The sequence below is a fragment of the Nothoprocta perdicaria genome, unplaced genomic scaffold, assembly GCF_003342845.1.
Source record: "Nothoprocta perdicaria isolate Ctin4 unplaced genomic scaffold, notPer1 scaffold_81, whole genome shotgun sequence".
In the NCBI taxonomy this organism is placed as follows: Eukaryota; Metazoa; Chordata; class Aves; order Tinamiformes; family Tinamidae; genus Nothoprocta; species Nothoprocta perdicaria.
Window position 1 is genome coordinate 2,043,327 of NW_020456099.1, and position 18,533 is coordinate 2,061,859.

Sequence of the window (18,533 nt, forward strand, 5' to 3'; positions counted from 1 at the left end):
TGAGTATTACAATATGAGCTTTAGTACCAGAAAAAGTGACCTGGATATTTCTTTAATGTTTCAAATTATGGGCTACAGGCACATATTACCATATCCTGCTAGAGTTAATGAAGTGCTTAGCTTAGTTGCAACAGCAAACATATGCCCATTTAACCTCTGGAGCTAATGACTTAAGGAATCTCAGATGATAGGTGTCCAAAAATTATTATGCCCTGCTCCTGGCAAAATAATCTGATCTACTAATACGATGTGAAATAAAGCCCTGGCTCATTGACTTAATTAGAACTGCCTGCCATTAACAAAAATTGCTCCTGACCCAAGGCCTGCTAGTACCTTCAGGAGATTTATCACATCAGCGTCTTCTGTAACAAGAGACCTCTCGCATTGAACATGTATCAAACACCAGCTATGCTTTCAAGAAAACCTGCATTTTGAAAGTAATTAACATTTTTTCTTTTCCATAAACTAACTGAATTCTCCTGTACTCACCTGGTTTAAGGATGAGCAATAGCCCCCAATCGTGCCACTGATTAAAAGCAATTTTTTGTGCAGCTCTTGAAGCCTGAACATTCATATGATAAGAAGCATTGCTGTGCCAACCTAGCTATACTTATGATGTCTTGAAAAAGTGGCCATGTTCAATGGTTAAAATTATTCAAACTTTCCTTAAATATCATACTATCAAATGATTCGGAATCCTATCCAGCTAAACAAACAAAAATATTCTAAATTTTATTACTAATGTTCACTTAGGTTGCACAAAGTATGAAACAAATGTCTGAATGAGATATATCTGTACCTAAATAAAGTTTAGTTGTAAATCATGCTCTTTGTTTGGGTTTTGGTTTTCTTTCTCTGAATAGATATTAGATTAGGCTAGAACTTGCACGCAATTCAAAGCTCACACCAAAAAAGTCTGGGTTGCTGCAACAATACACACTTTTTACAACTGTAGTGCTCTAAAGCAGTAGCAGACCATAGCAGATGTAATAGCAAAGTTGATATTTCTCGTTTTGTTCTCTCGAAAGTAGCGTTTAAAAATTGTAATTAAAAACTAGTTCATCATGATCTTTAGGATGAGTGGAAGGTTTAAACCTTCCAAAAGATTAGTTTCTCAAGCATGCTCCTTATATTCAATGACAAGGGATGAAGTGTCACTGCTCTTGTTGCAGTGTAAAWCACAGCAGAGCAAATGTATGATTTCCTAAAATAAGCAGGAATCACAGGCTGAGAACCTGAGAATCACCCAGAACTTCCTAACACAGATTTTTCCACACTAAAACAAAACAAGAATTTATACTATCTTCAGACTTGCATGCTGTTTTGAGCAGTACTGCTTTCACAAAATTCAGTTCAGATAATAAAGGAAGTTAAAGGCTGGAAGACAGATGTGCCAGAATGGATTTCAACAAAAGAAAATCAGCGGGCCAAAGTTCTGATTAGATAACTAGTTGGGATAACCAAGTGGTCCTCTTTTTTCCCGAGAGAACACCTTTGGATTGTATTCCAAACACAATTTGCTACCATGGCAGAAACGGATCAAGAGATTTTTGAAACCTAAACCTTTTAATATTTCTTTTAAAATGACTGAAAGCATTTGGAACGTTTTCATATAGGGACAGAAATTTAATTTTCTACATCACTGCGCCCTTGATGACTGCAGAAGTGCTACATGTTCTTCCTACATGACAGTATAAAATAATACTGCCTTCCAGTGAACAAAGCAAATATCAACCTGCAGCTCTAGGGATAAAAATGCCATGTTTGAATGTATGACAAATACTAGAGCAGAAATATTTGTAAGAGGTAAGAACACAGCAGAGATTTCTGTAGTTAATGAAAAAAATAATTGACGAAGGGACAAAATATAGAGCAGATAAGCATGATGATTATGCTTGAAATCTCTTTTCTTTCCTAAGTACGTCATCTGTTTTCTGTCTTTTAAGACTGTAAGCAATTTGGGGCTGAGGCTGACATTCTTGCTTGGCACACTCCTAACAGCCTTGAAATGCTACCACCATATGCATAACAAGAACACAAAATTCATACTTAAATGTTGGAAAGTTTCTACATACCTAACAAATTAAAATAGCTCTTGTAAAACCCTTCTGTTCTAATGTAAATCCAGCAAGCAAGACTTGCCAGAGGACAGAACCAAAGAAAGCAATATTGCGGGCACCTCGTTTTCGCAGTTTCTATTACTATCAATATCTTACTTTGAAGAAGCTCTTCAGTTATTTTGAATACTCATGTTGAGATAATCATAGCTAGGACATATTTTGGGCTGAAAAGCCACTTTTCTACCCACCCTCGCTTCTTGACTGTAAGATAAAGAGAAACAAACACAAACCTGTATATCCAGTTTTACAAACACAGTTGAAGCTTCCTGGGAAGTTCTGGCAGGCGGCACCGTTTTTGCAAGGGCTGGAAAGGCACTCGTTGACATCTCTCTCGCAGGCCATGCCTGTGAAGCCCTCCGGACAACTGCAGGAGAAGCCCCCCACCAAATTGTGGCAGGTCCCATCATTGTGGCACGGGGAGGGAAGRCATTCATCGATGTCGGTCTCGCACAGATTCCCATCGTAGCCTGGCATGCACCTGCACACAAACGACTGGAGAGGTTCGTTGGCCACRATGATGACGGGGATGCTCTCATGGCTTTTCAGAGCTGAGCTCACAGCAAGCCTTCTCATACAGCTCCCTCCATTCTGACATGGGTTTGGCAGGCACGAGTCATGATCCACAGACTCGATCCGCACCCCGCTCTGACGGAAAAGCATGTCCTTGATGCTCTCAAAGAAGGTGGCCACACCGCTGGGATTCACATACTGGTTGACGTTGCGCTTGACAGCGGCCATCAAGAAGGTTTGGTTGCTCTCCTCGTACATGCCGTAGAGTTGCACGGCAGTCCCCAGCCCCGTCAGCTGCGAGCTGGCGATCCGCAGGAAGTGAAGATAGTGGTTGGTCAGAAAGTCGCGCACGGTGTGGACGCTGAGGCGGAGGAGGATGCTGTTGTCAATCGTGGCATTACTGAACCCTGCGAAGAAAACCCGGACGCTGCTGGTGACCGCACCGTGCAAGCCGTCGTTGCTGAGGACRGCCAGGTCAAACGCTCCATCCGTGGACCGTGCCTGAGAGTGCAGGTCACAAGTGCCCCCGGGAATATTGAACAGGGTTGTAACTCCTGACGTAAGGGAGCACTGGAAGCTGTCTAACACATCTGGATCCTGGGGTTTTACGTTGCCTAAAATTCCACCTGGGAAGAGGTTGCCATAGTAATGAACAAAGATTTCTACTGTTCTGGGCTGAGAGGGGTTGTCATTTTGGTCAATGACCTTTATCTGCACAGTTCCTGTGGAAGACATCTGAGGAACACCAGAATCTCTTGTAATCACCGAGAGGTAGAAATCACTGATTTGCTCCCTGTCGATCTCTCTTGTTGTCGTCAGGACACCAGCAGTGCTAAGGCTAAAGTAGCTTGTTGCAGGACCAGTGCTGAGCAAATAATACGTAAAGGGACCCTGATTTGGAGGGAGATCAGCATCTGATGATTGAAGGGTCATCACGAGAGTTCCTGCACGATTATTTTCCATGACTTCTCCTTGGCTGGTAGACAAGGTAGGGCCATTATCATTGATGTCCTCTAAAGTTACCAATAAAGAAGCACTTCCTGTAGCTGATGGCGTTCCTGAATCAATTGCTAGCACAGACAGATTGTACACAGGCAAAGTTTCTCGATCCAGTTCTGCAGTAACAGTTACCTGTCCCGTCTGTGGGTTGATGGAAAAGGCATCATTGTCATTGCCAGACCCAATGAAATAGGAGAACCTGCTCCAGCTAGGGACAGAGTCCGAATCAAAGGCACTCACAAATGTGACGTGGGTGCCTGGAGGAACACCTTCACTGATTTGTACATTATAGGTTCCTAAAGTAAAAACAGGAGGATCATTGGCATCCAATATCGTGATATTAACAATTACTTCATCTATATCTGCACCACGAATGCTTCCAAAATTTTTGGCAAGAACTTTCAAGGAGATACGCTCTTCTTTTTCTCTGTCAAGAGGTCCTGACACATAGAGCTGGCCACTTTTCTCTTCTATCTGGAAGCCTTTCTTTCTGCTGTTGCCAAAGATCAGGTAGTGGACTTCTCCATCCGCCCCCAAATCACGATCACTTGCAAAGACTTCACCAACAACGGTACCTTTGGAGGCTGCCTCTGAAACCTCAAAATAATAAAGCTTGGACACAAAACGGGGCACATACTCATTTGTCCCTTCTAACTGGATGTTGATGCTAGCAAAGCTGCACCTCTCTTCATCTGGAACATTAAAAGCTTTAACTGTTAAATGGTAACTTTGCTTTGTTTCATAATCTAAGAAACCCTGGGTGGTGATAGTTCCTGTATTGGGATCAATGACAAAGAGGTCGCTATCTGAGGACTGAATAGCATATGCAATCACAGCATTGGCTCCAGAATCAGCATCAGTGGCGTTCAAACGAAGAACAGTTGTCCCACTCGGGGCATTTTCTAATACTTTAGGAAAGTAGTCTTCCGGGCTGAATGTGGGAGAATTATCATTCACATCAACGACATTAACAGTGACGCTGCAGTAACCTGTTCTGGACACCCACCCTCCGTCTGTGGCAGTAACAGTTAGCTCATGCTTTCGGCATAACTCAAAATCAAGGGGTTTTGCTAGTGTCAGCGCACCAGTAGAAGTGTTAATTGCAAAGATGCCAGCCTCATTTCCAGAGGAAATGTTGTATCTGATTAATCCATTCATAGCAGCATCTCTGTCTCGGGCTGAGACGGTCCTGACCACTGTTCCAACAGAATGACTCTCCGGGATAGTAACACTCATACGGCTTTGGGAGAACTCAGGTGTATGGTAATTTTCCTCAGTTACGACTATTTCCACAGCTACCTCTGATGACAGTGGAGGATTGCCTTTATCCTTTGCTTTTACCTTAAACACAAAATTTTTGTTTAAATCAGCCATTAGTGAGGATGACACAGAAATCCAGCCTGTACTCCTGTCCAGTCGGAATTTATTAGCATTGCTTTCATTGGAAATAATGTATTCCACCTCAGAATTCAMGCCAAAGTCTTTGTCATCAACTGCAGTAACTTTAATTAAGTTTGTACCAACTCTCACATTCTTAGTAACAGGAGTAAAATATTTCCCAGCAAGGAAGAGCGGTGCATTGTCATTGCTGTCTACTATGTTAATCGTGACAGTTGTCTCACTCAGCAGAGGAGGACTGCCTCGGTCAGAAGAAGTGACTATGAAGCTGTGCCTGTTAATGTTGACATTGCTTGAACCACTGGAGTTTTGATACCTTAAATGCTGCTTGTTGAAAATTTCCCCTGTGGTTGCATTAATTCGGAAGAACTCAGACTGGGATTTTATGAAGTAGAAGACTTGACCATTAGATCCTTCATCGGGATCAGTGGCTGAAACCTGGGTGACCTTCAATCCAATCCCAGGAAGCTCAGGACACTCCAAGTAATACGATGGCTTTGTAAATCGYGGGGCATTGTCATTGACATCCACAACAAATATGGTCACATCTGTGCTTACTGTCCATCCGGAGTCATGTGCAGAGACTCGGATCCTGTAGCGGTCTGTATCTTCCCTGTTCAGAGGTCTGCTTATTGTAATATCCCCAGTGCTYGGATTTATGGAAAAGGGGAGGCTTGTATCCCGTATGGAGTACCTGCTGACAGCATTCACACCAACGTCTTCATCCGAAGTTGTGACTCGTGTTACCGTAAAACCCAGAGGTGCATTTTCAGGCACAGAAGCACTGAAGATTTGAGAAAACCTAGGAGCATTGTCATTTTCATCTAAAATGTTAATGACAACTTTGACGGTAGTGCTCTGGAGTGGGGTGCCCTTATCTGAAGCTTTTATAGTCAGCGTGTATTGTGACAATTTCTCCCTATCCAAAGGTCTGATACTTCTGATTTCGCCAGTGGCTCGACTAATGCTGAAACTATTTTCTGTATTGCCATCAACTATTTCATAATTTAACTGTCCATTTGGACCACTGTCTCTGTCCACAGCAGCAACTGTCAGGATCTTCCTTGGTGACAAGTTCTCCACTATTTCAGCAATGAAGGGGTCTTGCTCAAACTCTGGTGCATTATCATTGACATCTACCACTGTTATTTCCAATTTCTTGTATGAGGAGAAGGGAGGAAAGCCCGTATCTCTGGCCTCAATCCAAACCACGTATTTCTGTATTGCTTCAAAATCCAAAGACTGACTGATGGAAAGTTGTCCTGTTACTTGATCGACCTGGAATGTGTCGCCCAGGTTACCACTTGCAATGTAGTAAGACAAGGAACCTCCTCTGGCTGAAGACCCAGAAATGGTAGTGACAAGTGTACCGACTGCTTGGTTTTCGGGAAATGCAAAAGTCTCCTGCTCAGCTCGAACTTGGGGAAATTCTGCTTTGTTTACAAATCTCACAGTTACTGTTGTGGCATCTGTCTTCGGGTACAGGCCACCATCTTTCACATGAACAGAAAACGTAACTTCAGACTCTTCTGTCAGGGCGTTAGTAGCCATAATCGCTCCTCTCGCTGGATCAATGTGGAATTTTTCAGAATTTTTTCCCACGAGGGAATAATGGAGCTCAGCATTGGAGCCAGAATCCGCATCAGTGACAGTCACTGCAAACACAAATGAACCTGAAATGGAGAACACAGATAGGGTGCTCATTAATGAATGCATAATGAATACATGTGTTGCCCAATTTTTGCTCTAAAACCTACGGAAGTTTAAGTGTTCCTCCTGATATTTTTCCTGAAGGATAATGCTGTATCTTCTACTGTTCTAAAAATTAGCTCTTTGTATATGAGACAATAACATGCATATATTGTGTCTCAGATCTTTCAAATGCATGTTTCCACACTGAACTCCACCATATGGGCAGAGTTAACAGAGTGTGTTAACATTTATATTTGTAAGGAGAATCTAGGGTATTTAATTGCACTGGAGTTTGCATGTCTTATACATGGTACATCTTTCAAATTTGACACTGTCTAATCAATTTGCAGAATGTTCTACTGATAGTTTTACTGGTACTGAAACTTAGAAAACACCATTTCTGTATATATATCATGTTGTTTTCAACCTCTTAAGGCAAAATCAGTTGCAAGCAGGAATGACTTTGACAGTGTCCCCTTAAAACTATACTTCTTGTCACTATTTGTCATGTCCACTTATTTGTACTCCAGGGACRGAATATTTTAAAATGACAGTATTCAAAACCTTGAGAAAAATGGGACAGTGCAAAATCAGAGTTGCAGACGACCTGCAATCCAAAATATCTAAAGTACTGCCATGTGCTCAAATTACCTGGAGAGGTAGGTGAGGGGACGTGGGTGACATAGGGATGGTGCTGAAATTTGGGTGGGTTGTCATTGACATCGGTGACAGTGACGAGCACGCTGGTTGAACTGGAGAGGGCAGCTGGGAAGCCACCATCACTTGCTACGACCACCAAAGTGTAGTTCTCCTTGGTCTCTCTGTCCAGCAAAGCGCTGGTAATGATTTGGCCCGTCGAGGGGTTGATTGTGAACTGCGAATTGCCACCAATAAGTCGGTAGCTGTTTGAAAGAAAAATAACAAGGGGGGAAAATACCAATTACTATTTCAAAAAAACAGCCTAAAATTAAGTTAACAGCATTTTTTTAGATTGATTAGACCACTATGCTGATATATATCAACATATGGATTTACTTCTGCCTGTCCACCTGTATTCACTTATTCCTTTTCCATATTTCTCCTCTGAAGCCTGTCATAAGTTGTATTTCTGGGGATTTCCAAATGTGGCTGCTTAACACAGATATGCTTACAGTACAAAAGTAGCAGTCTGTGTCTTAGTACATATAGAGATACAGTTGGACATTGCTCAAAAAGTGGCCTGCTAGAGTAAGGCTCTAGTATTTTAAAAAAAGCCCAATAGAGCACAGTAATAGCTATTTTTCAAGTATATAGCTCTATAAATGATTCAAAAAAAAACTCTTATAAAAGATGAAGTTATATTATTTAGTTAAAAATAAATTTTTACATTATATTTAAAATTTTAAATTATACTTTTTAAAACAACAAAAAAAAGTTATGACATAAACACTAACAGAAACACAGAAGCTTTACCTAGAGGAATTAAAGTCATCCCGTGTAATCAACCGTGGCAGCTTCTCATGTTCAGTCATTAATCTCTGCAGCATGCCACGAGCACACTTTAATTGCTTCATTATGATTCAACATGATGGCCATATGTAATTATTCTCCAGCTAAAGAAATGTGCATCTAGGGTTGAAAGGAAGCGCCCAAAGCCTGAAGCACCACTTAAATCTCCCTAAACATCAGTAGCATGGGCAGATTTCATCTGTGATCTACAACGCTCTAAAACTGCATGAAGTGTCACGTATGAGACAGTGATTCTCTTGGGTACTTTCACATATAAAGAGCAGCTCAAGCTTTAGCATTGAAAAAACACTGTAAAAACATTTTGAAARGGGCTCTGACAAAACTGAAAAGAAATTTTGAGTGCTCAGTGCCTCTGAAAGTAGACCATATGTATTCTGGCCCCTCTGGCTTTTGCCAGTTTGCAATACCAGTCATATTTTAAGATTTACGTTACTCTAATTGCTGCATCTGAAGAAAAATCTGTCCAAGAAAAATAAAGTGTGCTCCTCAGTCTAAAAAGTGCAAAACAGAGTCTCACATCAATTTTTTAAACAGCTACATATGAAAGACTTTTATCAACTATTCTACTACAATGCAGCAAATGAATGATAGAGACTGATTGCAGAAACACCCATGCAAGTCAGCCGCATTAAAGAAACCTGAGAGTACTCTGATAATTTCAGTCAGGAGATGCAATCATTACAATCATTCACTTTTTGCATGGAATTCTCTTTAGTAAAGCAGCTTTCCAGAAAYGGTTCTTAGGGTGACAATGAATAGAATTAAAAGCTCTATTGTTTCACAATTCAATAAATGGTAACTTTGGATAACTTTCAAGTCTTTAAAGATGTCAAAATAGGAAGTTCCTACTTCGGGCTTCTAGTTAGTGAGAAAGAATATACTATAGCGCTTCAAACYCACTCATTTAGTTATAATGTTCTGCTTTATTTTATTTCACCTCATTATTACTTTTAAAATTATGACCACAGTGATATTCTTCTGCACTCTGCAGAATAAGTTGAGCTGAAATCAAAAAAGTAAATCAAGCTAAGCTGCCTTTATATCCTTGTGCATGTTTGGGAACAGAGATACAGGTGTTTGCACACACAAAAGTTAAATTCAAAAGGATTACATACTGGTTCTTGGGAATATCAAGAAGTAATTAATAACTAATAGTTGTCTGCTTTGTATTGCATTTGCAATAAACCTGTCCTCAGTGGGTAAAGGCTTGTCATTACCTCTTAGCATGATCATTATTCTTGTCTCTCCAGCTGTACAGAGYGTTCAGCTCAGTGTCCACTTCAGCAATGTTGGTGCATCAGTCACATAATGTAAATCATTTGGTGTATTATAAATAAAAAGTCTACCAAAGTAGTCTACAATACACACACTACATATGAAATAAGYAAGATACCGTAGCATTCTGCAAACATCTGTATGCTATCACTACAACAACTTCAAGCACCAGAGTTTGAAAATTTTTATGCAAAAATCAGARGTGGCTCACAAACCAATAACAGTTTCTAGATTTAACTAGCTTAATAGCTAAAATTCAAAGACGACTACATTTGCAAAATACCTTCTATACACTTTTTYAGGCTTGTAAGTGATAGACAGACTGAGTCCTGTCACAAAGCTGGCTTTTGTATCAGGTTTGTGAATGAAGTCTGGAACTTAACTACATGTCTTCTCCCCYTACCAAGCCCTTTCCCAAACCTCTTTTGACTAATGCTCAAGTTTGTCGGCCTCCAAAAACAACAGTTTCTAATTGCTTCAGGAATATGCTTCAAAATGCGTTTTGTATGTATTTAACTACAAAGCTTCAGTTCTAAAAGCTATGCTAAACATAAGGCTTAAGCCTTTTCAGAATCTATACTTGCTMATGAGTGGCAGTAACGCAGAGTATTGGCAGCCTGTATCATATTTCATTATTTGAGGAATGTACATATAAAACTGCAAGTTTAGTGCTTAATCCATTTATGCCATTCTCTAGACTTAAATGGGTTTGGATTTTTTTTTTTTTAATTTCTGCTTAGGTCTAGATGTAGAGAAATATGAATAAAACAATTATATTTAACCCATTAACAGGTAAACTCAGGTGTGAATTAAAATCTCATATGCTTTGTAAAAACTTGTAAAAACCATGTCATTCTTAATACAATTCTATTTGCCCTCACAATTCTCTAACCAAATAAGCTACATTTGCTTATATAAATTAGCTGCAAACATACAACTGTCTTCTCGTGTCTAAAGGCTCGTGTCATACTGGTGATAAACATTAGGAAAAAAAAAATCTGCAGGCGAGGTATGAGGCAGTACTGAATAACAGAGTAACAGCAAGCGACCTACCTAATAACAGCGTTTGTAGAAGCATCAGCATCTGAGGAGTTTACTAGCAAAATATCTGTCCCTGTAGGGGCATCCTCCAGAATCGTGGCAGAATACACATTAAAGGCGAATGTGGGGACATTGTCGTTGACATCATCCACTGTGACAGCAATCGTTCCAGTGCCAGTGAGGGCAGGAGATCCTGGGGAAAAGTGGGATAGAAAATGCTGGAAGTTACAAATACCACAATACTGATCYGAAGTCTGCCATTCCTAATTTAAGGTCTCGTGTCTGAACATGTCACAGTTCACAGAGCACGAAAGCCAATTCAACACACAGGACAGGGTCAGATTTGTTTCAAAGTAGGGCAGCTCACCATGAACTACAGAGCTGCGCAAAAAATATAAAGGAAGAAAAGGATTTTTGTTTTTCTTTGTAACTTAATTCCACAACTATTCTGTAACACAAGCTCAATGGAAAAAGTTGGTCACGGAGTCACACAGAATCCTTCCCATAAGAATTAGGATCAAATTGATCATGTGGTTAATTTTCTTATTTCTCTAGGAGAAGGTCTTCCAAAGGTGGCACGCGGACAGCCTTGAAGACTCAAGCCCTCAATTTGTTTATCCGCAGAGCAAATGAAGCGGGAAGAGAGGCAAAGCCCAATATCCCGCACTGCACTTCCTCTGCCTGTCACACTGCTGACCTAGAGAGACCTTCGCTGGTCGGCTGGGATGGTTGTGCAATCTTCAGACTCATTCAAACTTCAACCAGAGGATTTCAACCATCTAGAGCAGCACAGCAACCAACACTGAAGCAGACAGCTTGCTCTTGTGGGGTATCAGCTTACAGGAAACTCAATAGGCCTAATTTAACCTATGGCTTTCATTCTTCTCGTTATTCTAATTCATCCTTAACTTTGCTGAGTATGAGCAAGCGAGGAAGAGTATGGTTAGCCATATGCAGTCATTTAACATTTACTCTCTCGGTCTCCTTCCTTCAATCCTCTCCCCTCCAAAACCACCACAAGGAGTTTTTTTTTTAAAAAGGTCATACTAGCTTTCCCTATGCTTATTTTGAGTCAAGAACCATCAAGACATCAGCAAATCAAATTGCTAACTGAGCAATCTCTGAAAAAAATGAGATCGTTCCTTTCCTTGAATACATAGCCAAAGGTGGAGAACAAAACACAGCAGTTAGAGTCCTTTTACTCAACACACAGACAATGACCATGCCTGGAGTACTCAAGCTTGAATTGCTTTCCCTTTCTATCCTGAAGAGATAATCCATCACTTGCTGGACCAGGGAAACAAGGACTCCACTGAAAAGCTCTGGGTCAGCACCTGGCAGACTCGGATTGCAAAAAAGGCACAGATGTTCCAGCAAGGTGTCACTAGATAAAATATGGGCTGCCCTGTGTGACCACACTAATCCTTCCACCAAGCACCAGGTTGGGTTGCTGCCAAACAGGCTTCCCTCTGCACCTCCACACTGAGATGACTGTGCGCGCAGCTTCTGCAGGGGAAGAGCGTTTCCCACTGCAAAACTCTCCGGAGTAACTCGGCCTCGTGCACAAATGGACAGAATGAAAGGAGTCCCAAATGGACACATGCTATAAATTTTGCAAAGCTCCCTTTGAAGTCCGTCAATTGCATGGGCCCGATCACAACGCTGAGGAAAGAAGCTGCAAGGCAAGGAGCATGYGCTTTGCCCCGCTACTGCCCACAATGAGGCTCTTTCTGTGCTCTTTTCTGAGGTAATGCCTTTGCCTATTAATATATTCCCAGCCACGAAGGTTACATTAAGGCAATAAGCCTGACTTTTATTTTTTTAAAAGCCTTTTTTTTTTTTTTTCTTCAATTTTGTCATTTAGCCAAACACTTAGATAGAAAAGCCTGCAAAAATGTTCTCGATTGCTGAAATATTGCCCATGGAGTGTTTATTATTACTGCATTAAATGAAACAGAGTCCTCGGCGATATTCACTACGTGTGTCATCGAGCTCCGGCCTTCCAGACACATTTAATCGACATTCATCTCACAGCTAATGAAATGAAAGGCTGAAAGTTGTTAAGTTTCACAGGTGATTAAACAATTTATACATAATTCAGAAATTAATCTAGGATAAGTCACATTCAAAGAACATCAGTAATGTGATGCAGCCTGGAAATAAAAAGTTTGACTCCCAGCTAAAAGGTGAAATTCATTGTTTTAAGCGTGATTCGCTAAAAGAAAGAGCCAACACTGCAAAATCTTCACTGGTAGTTTGTGTGTAAGATGAAATTCAGTGGCAGCTTCTCCAAAACACTCCTTTAAACCCAACTCAGAGATGACCTGATGGGACCAGCTCAAGTATGAGTCCATGTGGTGCTCTGCAGGTTCGCTTTGTCCGAGCCCAAAGGCACGGGACGCAGGGTATATTAGTTTGGGCTCGGTGCCACGCTAACTACATTCACAAGACTTCCGACCAGCGAGGGGAATGGGAAGGGTTCGCTCATGTCTACTGGCAAAACACCACACGGAGACACACATTAACAGCAAAATGCTATAATGGATATTTTTTCTTCTTCTCCTGCACGGCTATTCAATCTTTGGTCCCATACCAGAAATGGTCAAATGGATGCAAAACGAATGCCAGACACTATAGCTGCCTATATGCAATGGCTGTTTTCCCACTCAGAATTATCACTAGTTTTTGCTACAGCCGTTTAATTTAATCAGCCTCGATCCCTTTCCATGTGTGTGGGATCTGAATTTTCGTAACACCAGACAAACGCTCCGAGGGTCAGATATTGATCCTGCTGAGAGCCAAGGACGTTTAGGTAATGCCAACAATSAGGACCAGAATTTCACACTTCATCACAGTTTATGTCTAGGCTAAATGCACAGTCCGCAGCAGTATGGACACAACTGTTATTAGCTTTAGAGAAGTATATCTACTAGCCAAAGTTGAGCACTATACTATTAAAACTACCSAGGGCAATGCAAGTAGTTTATACCTCCTTCGATGCTAGCTTGGGGCTGATTTCTGCTTGCAGAAATAGTCCAAAGTCCCATATTAATTCAGGTGTTTGTAACATCCTAAGTCACTATTCTTCCGTTCCAAACCAAATCATTCTCATTTTACTTAAATGGAAAAACTCACGCATCTACACTGGTTTCCTTGCTACATAGCTATCCAACTACATATTTTTTCCCTCTAAGTAAAGCATCACGTCCACAAATTTACTCCYTTATCCTATTACACTGAAAGATAAAGTTGCAATTTCACAGTGAGCCCTTAAAGCTGTTATTTGCTTGAAATTAAATGACTAGCTCGCATTTCTGCAGTTACTGAGAAATATAAGAAGCGGAAGCTACAAATGAAGTAATTTTCTATGGAAAAGAAATAGCCTGGGGCCAAATTCTATCGTCCTCAGTGAACTTTCAGTGAAAGTTCTGCTTGCGTAAGGACCGCAGAATTTGGCCCCTGGTAATAAGTACGTTTCATAAAATGTAGATGTCATATTTGTGGTAAGAAAAGTAGTTTCCATGGTCAGGCTGTGYTCCCAGATTTCTTAGTTTTGCTTCGATAGCAAATATTCCTCAAGTCAGTTTTCTTATTAGGCAAGTGCATCAGGGGTTTATTGTTTCAGAGAGGGGTTTTGTTTCTTTGGGTTTTTTTTTTTGCCTTCAAAGTGCACTTATGCATAAATAAGATCAGTAAAATTCTGTAAATTGTCAGAAGAGTAAAATACTCAAGATGTCACCTACCTGTTTTTGACAGTCCAGCTATGTACAGAATCTGCAGAAAACTGCTGTACACATCCACACAAGAAACTATATTCTCCTACAAARAGTACAGGGCTGCTTCCCTAATGAAACATATGCAACGAACTTGCACAAAAATTTCAAGCAATTAAAAACAATGCCAAATTATTTTTCAGTATAATGATTATTTCTAGGTCAGATACCTCTTATCTGCAGCATTTCTCTAGGGCTGTATTACTGGCGTTTTCAACTCCCCAAATATCATACCTCAGAGAAGACAGGAATAAGCAGTTTGAAGAACTATTCTAGAGAGTGGAAGGAATGAAACCATCACCAAATGATTAATAACCTGAGAAGCTAAAGTTAACTCAGTGAAATAAAAGGAAAAGATCAGACTGACTGTGTGAGGAAGACCAAATCTTTAAAACTTAAAAGCCCCCATTAATATATTATTTACTATTATTCTGAACTGCTGGTATCTGCCTGCTGTGGTCTGTTTTTCTGAAYGGAAGGGTTTATTTTCAAGGTGACAGCTGTACATATACATTAAGCAGAGAGCCTCGCAAATGTCCACACGTCATTGCCGAAATGGAGATTAACCTGGGATAGTGTCAAAATAGTAATGCTGAGTTCAGGAAGAAAATTGCTTCCCACGGATGTGTCTCCAAAATTTAAGCTTTTTGCTTACATGTGCAAGTAAACATGTGTCTGGGCATGAAGAGAACTAGCAGACCTTCAGGGTCTGCTTTGGAGAACGAGCAACTAGACAAGGTTACAACGTCCCATGGGGTTTGTCCAGCATCTTGCTACGACTGCTCTCTCCCCATGGGAAACTGGGGGAGCTGGCACAAGAAAGGGCAKTAAGGAATTGGGACGAGAGAGCAAGTCTTTCCTCTCCCCTTTATGCCTCTTTTGGCAAGGCACAACCGGCAGAGATCTACAACCTGGTTTTCTGCCCCTTTCACCATTGCCCATTTTGGGCCGATTTCCACAAAACCACAATATTGGTCATTGGAGAAGTCCAAGCTAGTCCCATCAGCCTCCTTCTTTTCCTCCTTGCAGGAGGAATGAAACGTTGACTGCTTTCACTGATGCAATTAGAAGAAAGGCAACTAAACATGACTCAAGCTGACAGACTTAATCCAGGATAACATGCAGCTACGTGTTCCTCAGTTACTCATCATAGTGCTAATTACTCTAATGTGCACTAATACTTAAGTGCCCTGCTGTCAGAGCAAACGCATGCACCTCGAAAGCACAGTCGTATTTTTATGGCTCTATATGTTTCTATGCATCTATTTATTAGTATTACTTGTACCTCAATGCACAGTTGTATTTAAGCTAAAGTGAGGGAATGATTAAGTATTTAGTGAACTAGAGTAAGAAAGGAAAACAGTTGAAGCAAATTCACACTGTAGTTCCAATGCTTTGACCAAATTTGGGAAAAGAAGACATTAATGGCAATCATTTCAGCCTTGTGGCACCATACTGCTTACAGGAAAAAAAGAAATAAAGAAGAGTCTGTGTTCAACATGATATCCACATATCTGGAGTATTAACAGATTCTGGGTCTTGTCTGTGCCGTGCTTAGTAATGCAAATAATGCAACGATTATCCATTTCAGAAACCAGGAACTCCAAGTTTTTGCAAGCATTTAAAGATCAGAATTGAGTGTTAGAAAACTAACAGTAAGCTTTTAAATAAAAAGTACAGATACCTGTTTCACTAAAATGAAAAAAGGAATAAAACTAAATAAAATGAATCTAAACGACTAATCACAAGTCATACTGTAGGCAGCTTACCATGTTTTGTGGTAAATTAAACACATCATTATCCTGAAAATTGGAAAGCTATTTAASAGAAATGGAATTTTTGCTTCCCTGAAGTGTGTTGCTTTGCAACAAAGCGGATTTCATTTCTGCAGTCAAACACTTGGTGAATAAGTCCCAGGGCTAGAAGTTGTATGTGTTATTAGACAGCGTTAACTTTCTTTCGCTGAAGTAAACAAGGCTTTTCTCACAATAAAGCAGCCAATCTCTCTAAATGCATTTAAATGCAGACAGGGTGTCCTGGGCCTCACACAATGGCTAAGTTTTAAAATAAATATGGAGAATGAGCAAGTTAAAACAGAACTATTTTCCATTACACATTTGATTTTAGCACACATGAAGATAGATTTGAAATACGGAAGGGTTTATATTAACTTATTTTTCAGGAACGCAAAAGAAAGTACATAAGCAAAATGAGAAAAATAAGTAGTTCTAGTTTCAAGATTGCACCACAACTATTTACCCTGGTTGGATATGATGATCATTTTCTGTTTTGCTTTCCTTTAGCTCAATTTTCCGCTATGTGCTTTCATATCAAGTCTTAAAAAATGGCAAACTTAGCATATTCTGAGATAAAAGCGGGAATAAGTAGTTCACAAACAAATGCAATAGAAAGCTTAGAGGCCAGCTCTAACCTCATTCAGTTCAATAGGCGACAGATTAATAGCAGCATGCAGGAACCAAAATTATAGAAATCTCTGAACAACCGTCAAGTCTATGTTCTTGACGCACGTTATTTATTCACTTGAAGAAGAGTGGACAGCGTATTCTTCCAATTTAGCATTTTTGCCCCACTATTTTTTTTCCTTTAGCAAATTTTAAAGCTCCTGAAGGTAAGTGTGCAGTACAGGCTGAGTCCCAGGGTTCTGCCGTAAGCAGACGTAAGTGAGCAACCTGTGGTTGTCAAATCTTCTTCCTCTCCAAAGAGCAGCACGAGCATTCATCTCATATGCCATATAACCCTTGGCACACACCTACAACCCAATAATGCCCAAGGCCCAGGTCATTGGAGACAGTGCTTAGGAAGACACACATGGACATTGTGCACACATAGCTTGCTTAGAACTGTGCTTAGTTCCAGAGCAAGAAGTTGCCCTTTTCCACACGTTTCAAAAAAGAATCCCCAATGCCAGTCTTTGGCATTTGAACACAAGGGCCATACAAACCCTGGCACATGCCTGCATGTCGCACCTTTCTGCACTTGGCCCTGCTGTGTCTTTCTCTGAGGGCACAGCGAGTACATTGCAGAGGCAGGAGGGGCACCGCAAAAGCCTCACAAGAGGCTCCCAAGATTTAAAGAAAATAGAACTGCAACTCAAAAGAAATGTCAATAGACATTAAAAAAAAATCATCTTAAAACCACAATTTACTTATCCTTGTTATAAGTTATTGCTGTAAACAGAAAAGAAATAGGGCAGCTGGCTCCTCAAGGGCTGCTGAGTCAATTTTTGACTGCTAATGACTCCTGAATATCCTGCAGCAAAATTTCTGTAATGCATGATTTTGAATTATGCTTTAAAAACACCCGCTACAAGATTAACCGGTAGGATAAGTAAGTGTTCAGACCACATGTGCATGTTTTACTGGTCTTCATCCTTGTAATTAAGGTTCCTYAAATTTGTAGCTTTGTTGCCGATGAATCAGCTAAAAGACTTCCAATTTATTAGGTGTAACGTTCTATTTAACAACAGTTTAAGATCACCATCACTGGAAAATTTTAGTTTTTCTCACTGGCTGGAGAAATTTTCCTTGCATGGCATAATGACTTCTTATTCTTTCTCGAAAACAAATTACCTGCACGCAGCAAACTCATCAACACATTTGAGGCAGGATTTCATATAAAACTGACCCAAGCAGTGGGACACTAGTCTTAAATTAATTTTCATATAAGACTTCCAGTCTGACCATAGCTACATGGACGATCAAATAGGTAAGAGAAGGATCRCCATATCCTGAAAATTTACAGAAGTTTTTTCTTCTTTGAAAAAGATAGACTTAATGGACTAAATTCTACATATTAAGCATTATATTCTAGCCTGATTGTGGCTTCCAAAAGTTTAGAAATTCTAATCGAACAAACAAAAAGAGAAAAACTGAGATATAACTGAATAACTTTCTTTTCCTAAAACTGGCAATATGTTAAGAAATAATAAGAAATAATAGCAAACAAATGAGGGGACAACACTGAAGATAAGTTTTAATTAAAGATCCGACAGTCAGGTCTTAATTCTTTTGGATTAATGTTATATAGCATTTTGCCTAACCATGGCCAAACTCAATGAAAATTGAATATTTTGTAAGTTTACTTTTTAAATTTTACATTTTTACAGAGATAAATTTGTAACCCAGCATTAAAAACATGCACTTTGTTCTACTAAATTAAGCCACTGAAGTTGAGCAGAAAGCTGCACTTCAAACCT

General features: G+C 40.1%; 1 protein-coding gene across 1 annotated transcript in view; it reads right to left on the reverse strand.

Moving 5' to 3' along the window:
- The window catches only part of FAT4 (FAT atypical cadherin 4), a gene marked incomplete at its 5' end in the record, with an annotated part of 125,691 nt that overhangs the window by 24,508 nt on the left and 82,650 nt on the right, over positions 1–18,533 (reverse strand). Inside the window, 3 exons of the mRNA XM_026051971.1 lie at positions 2,351–6,700; positions 7,371–7,621; positions 10,557–10,737. Of these exons, the coding sequence (XP_025907756.1) occupies positions 2,351–6,700; positions 7,371–7,621; positions 10,557–10,737 (4,782 nt within the window). The remainder of the gene's footprint in view (positions 1–2,350; positions 6,701–7,370; positions 7,622–10,556; positions 10,738–18,533) is intronic.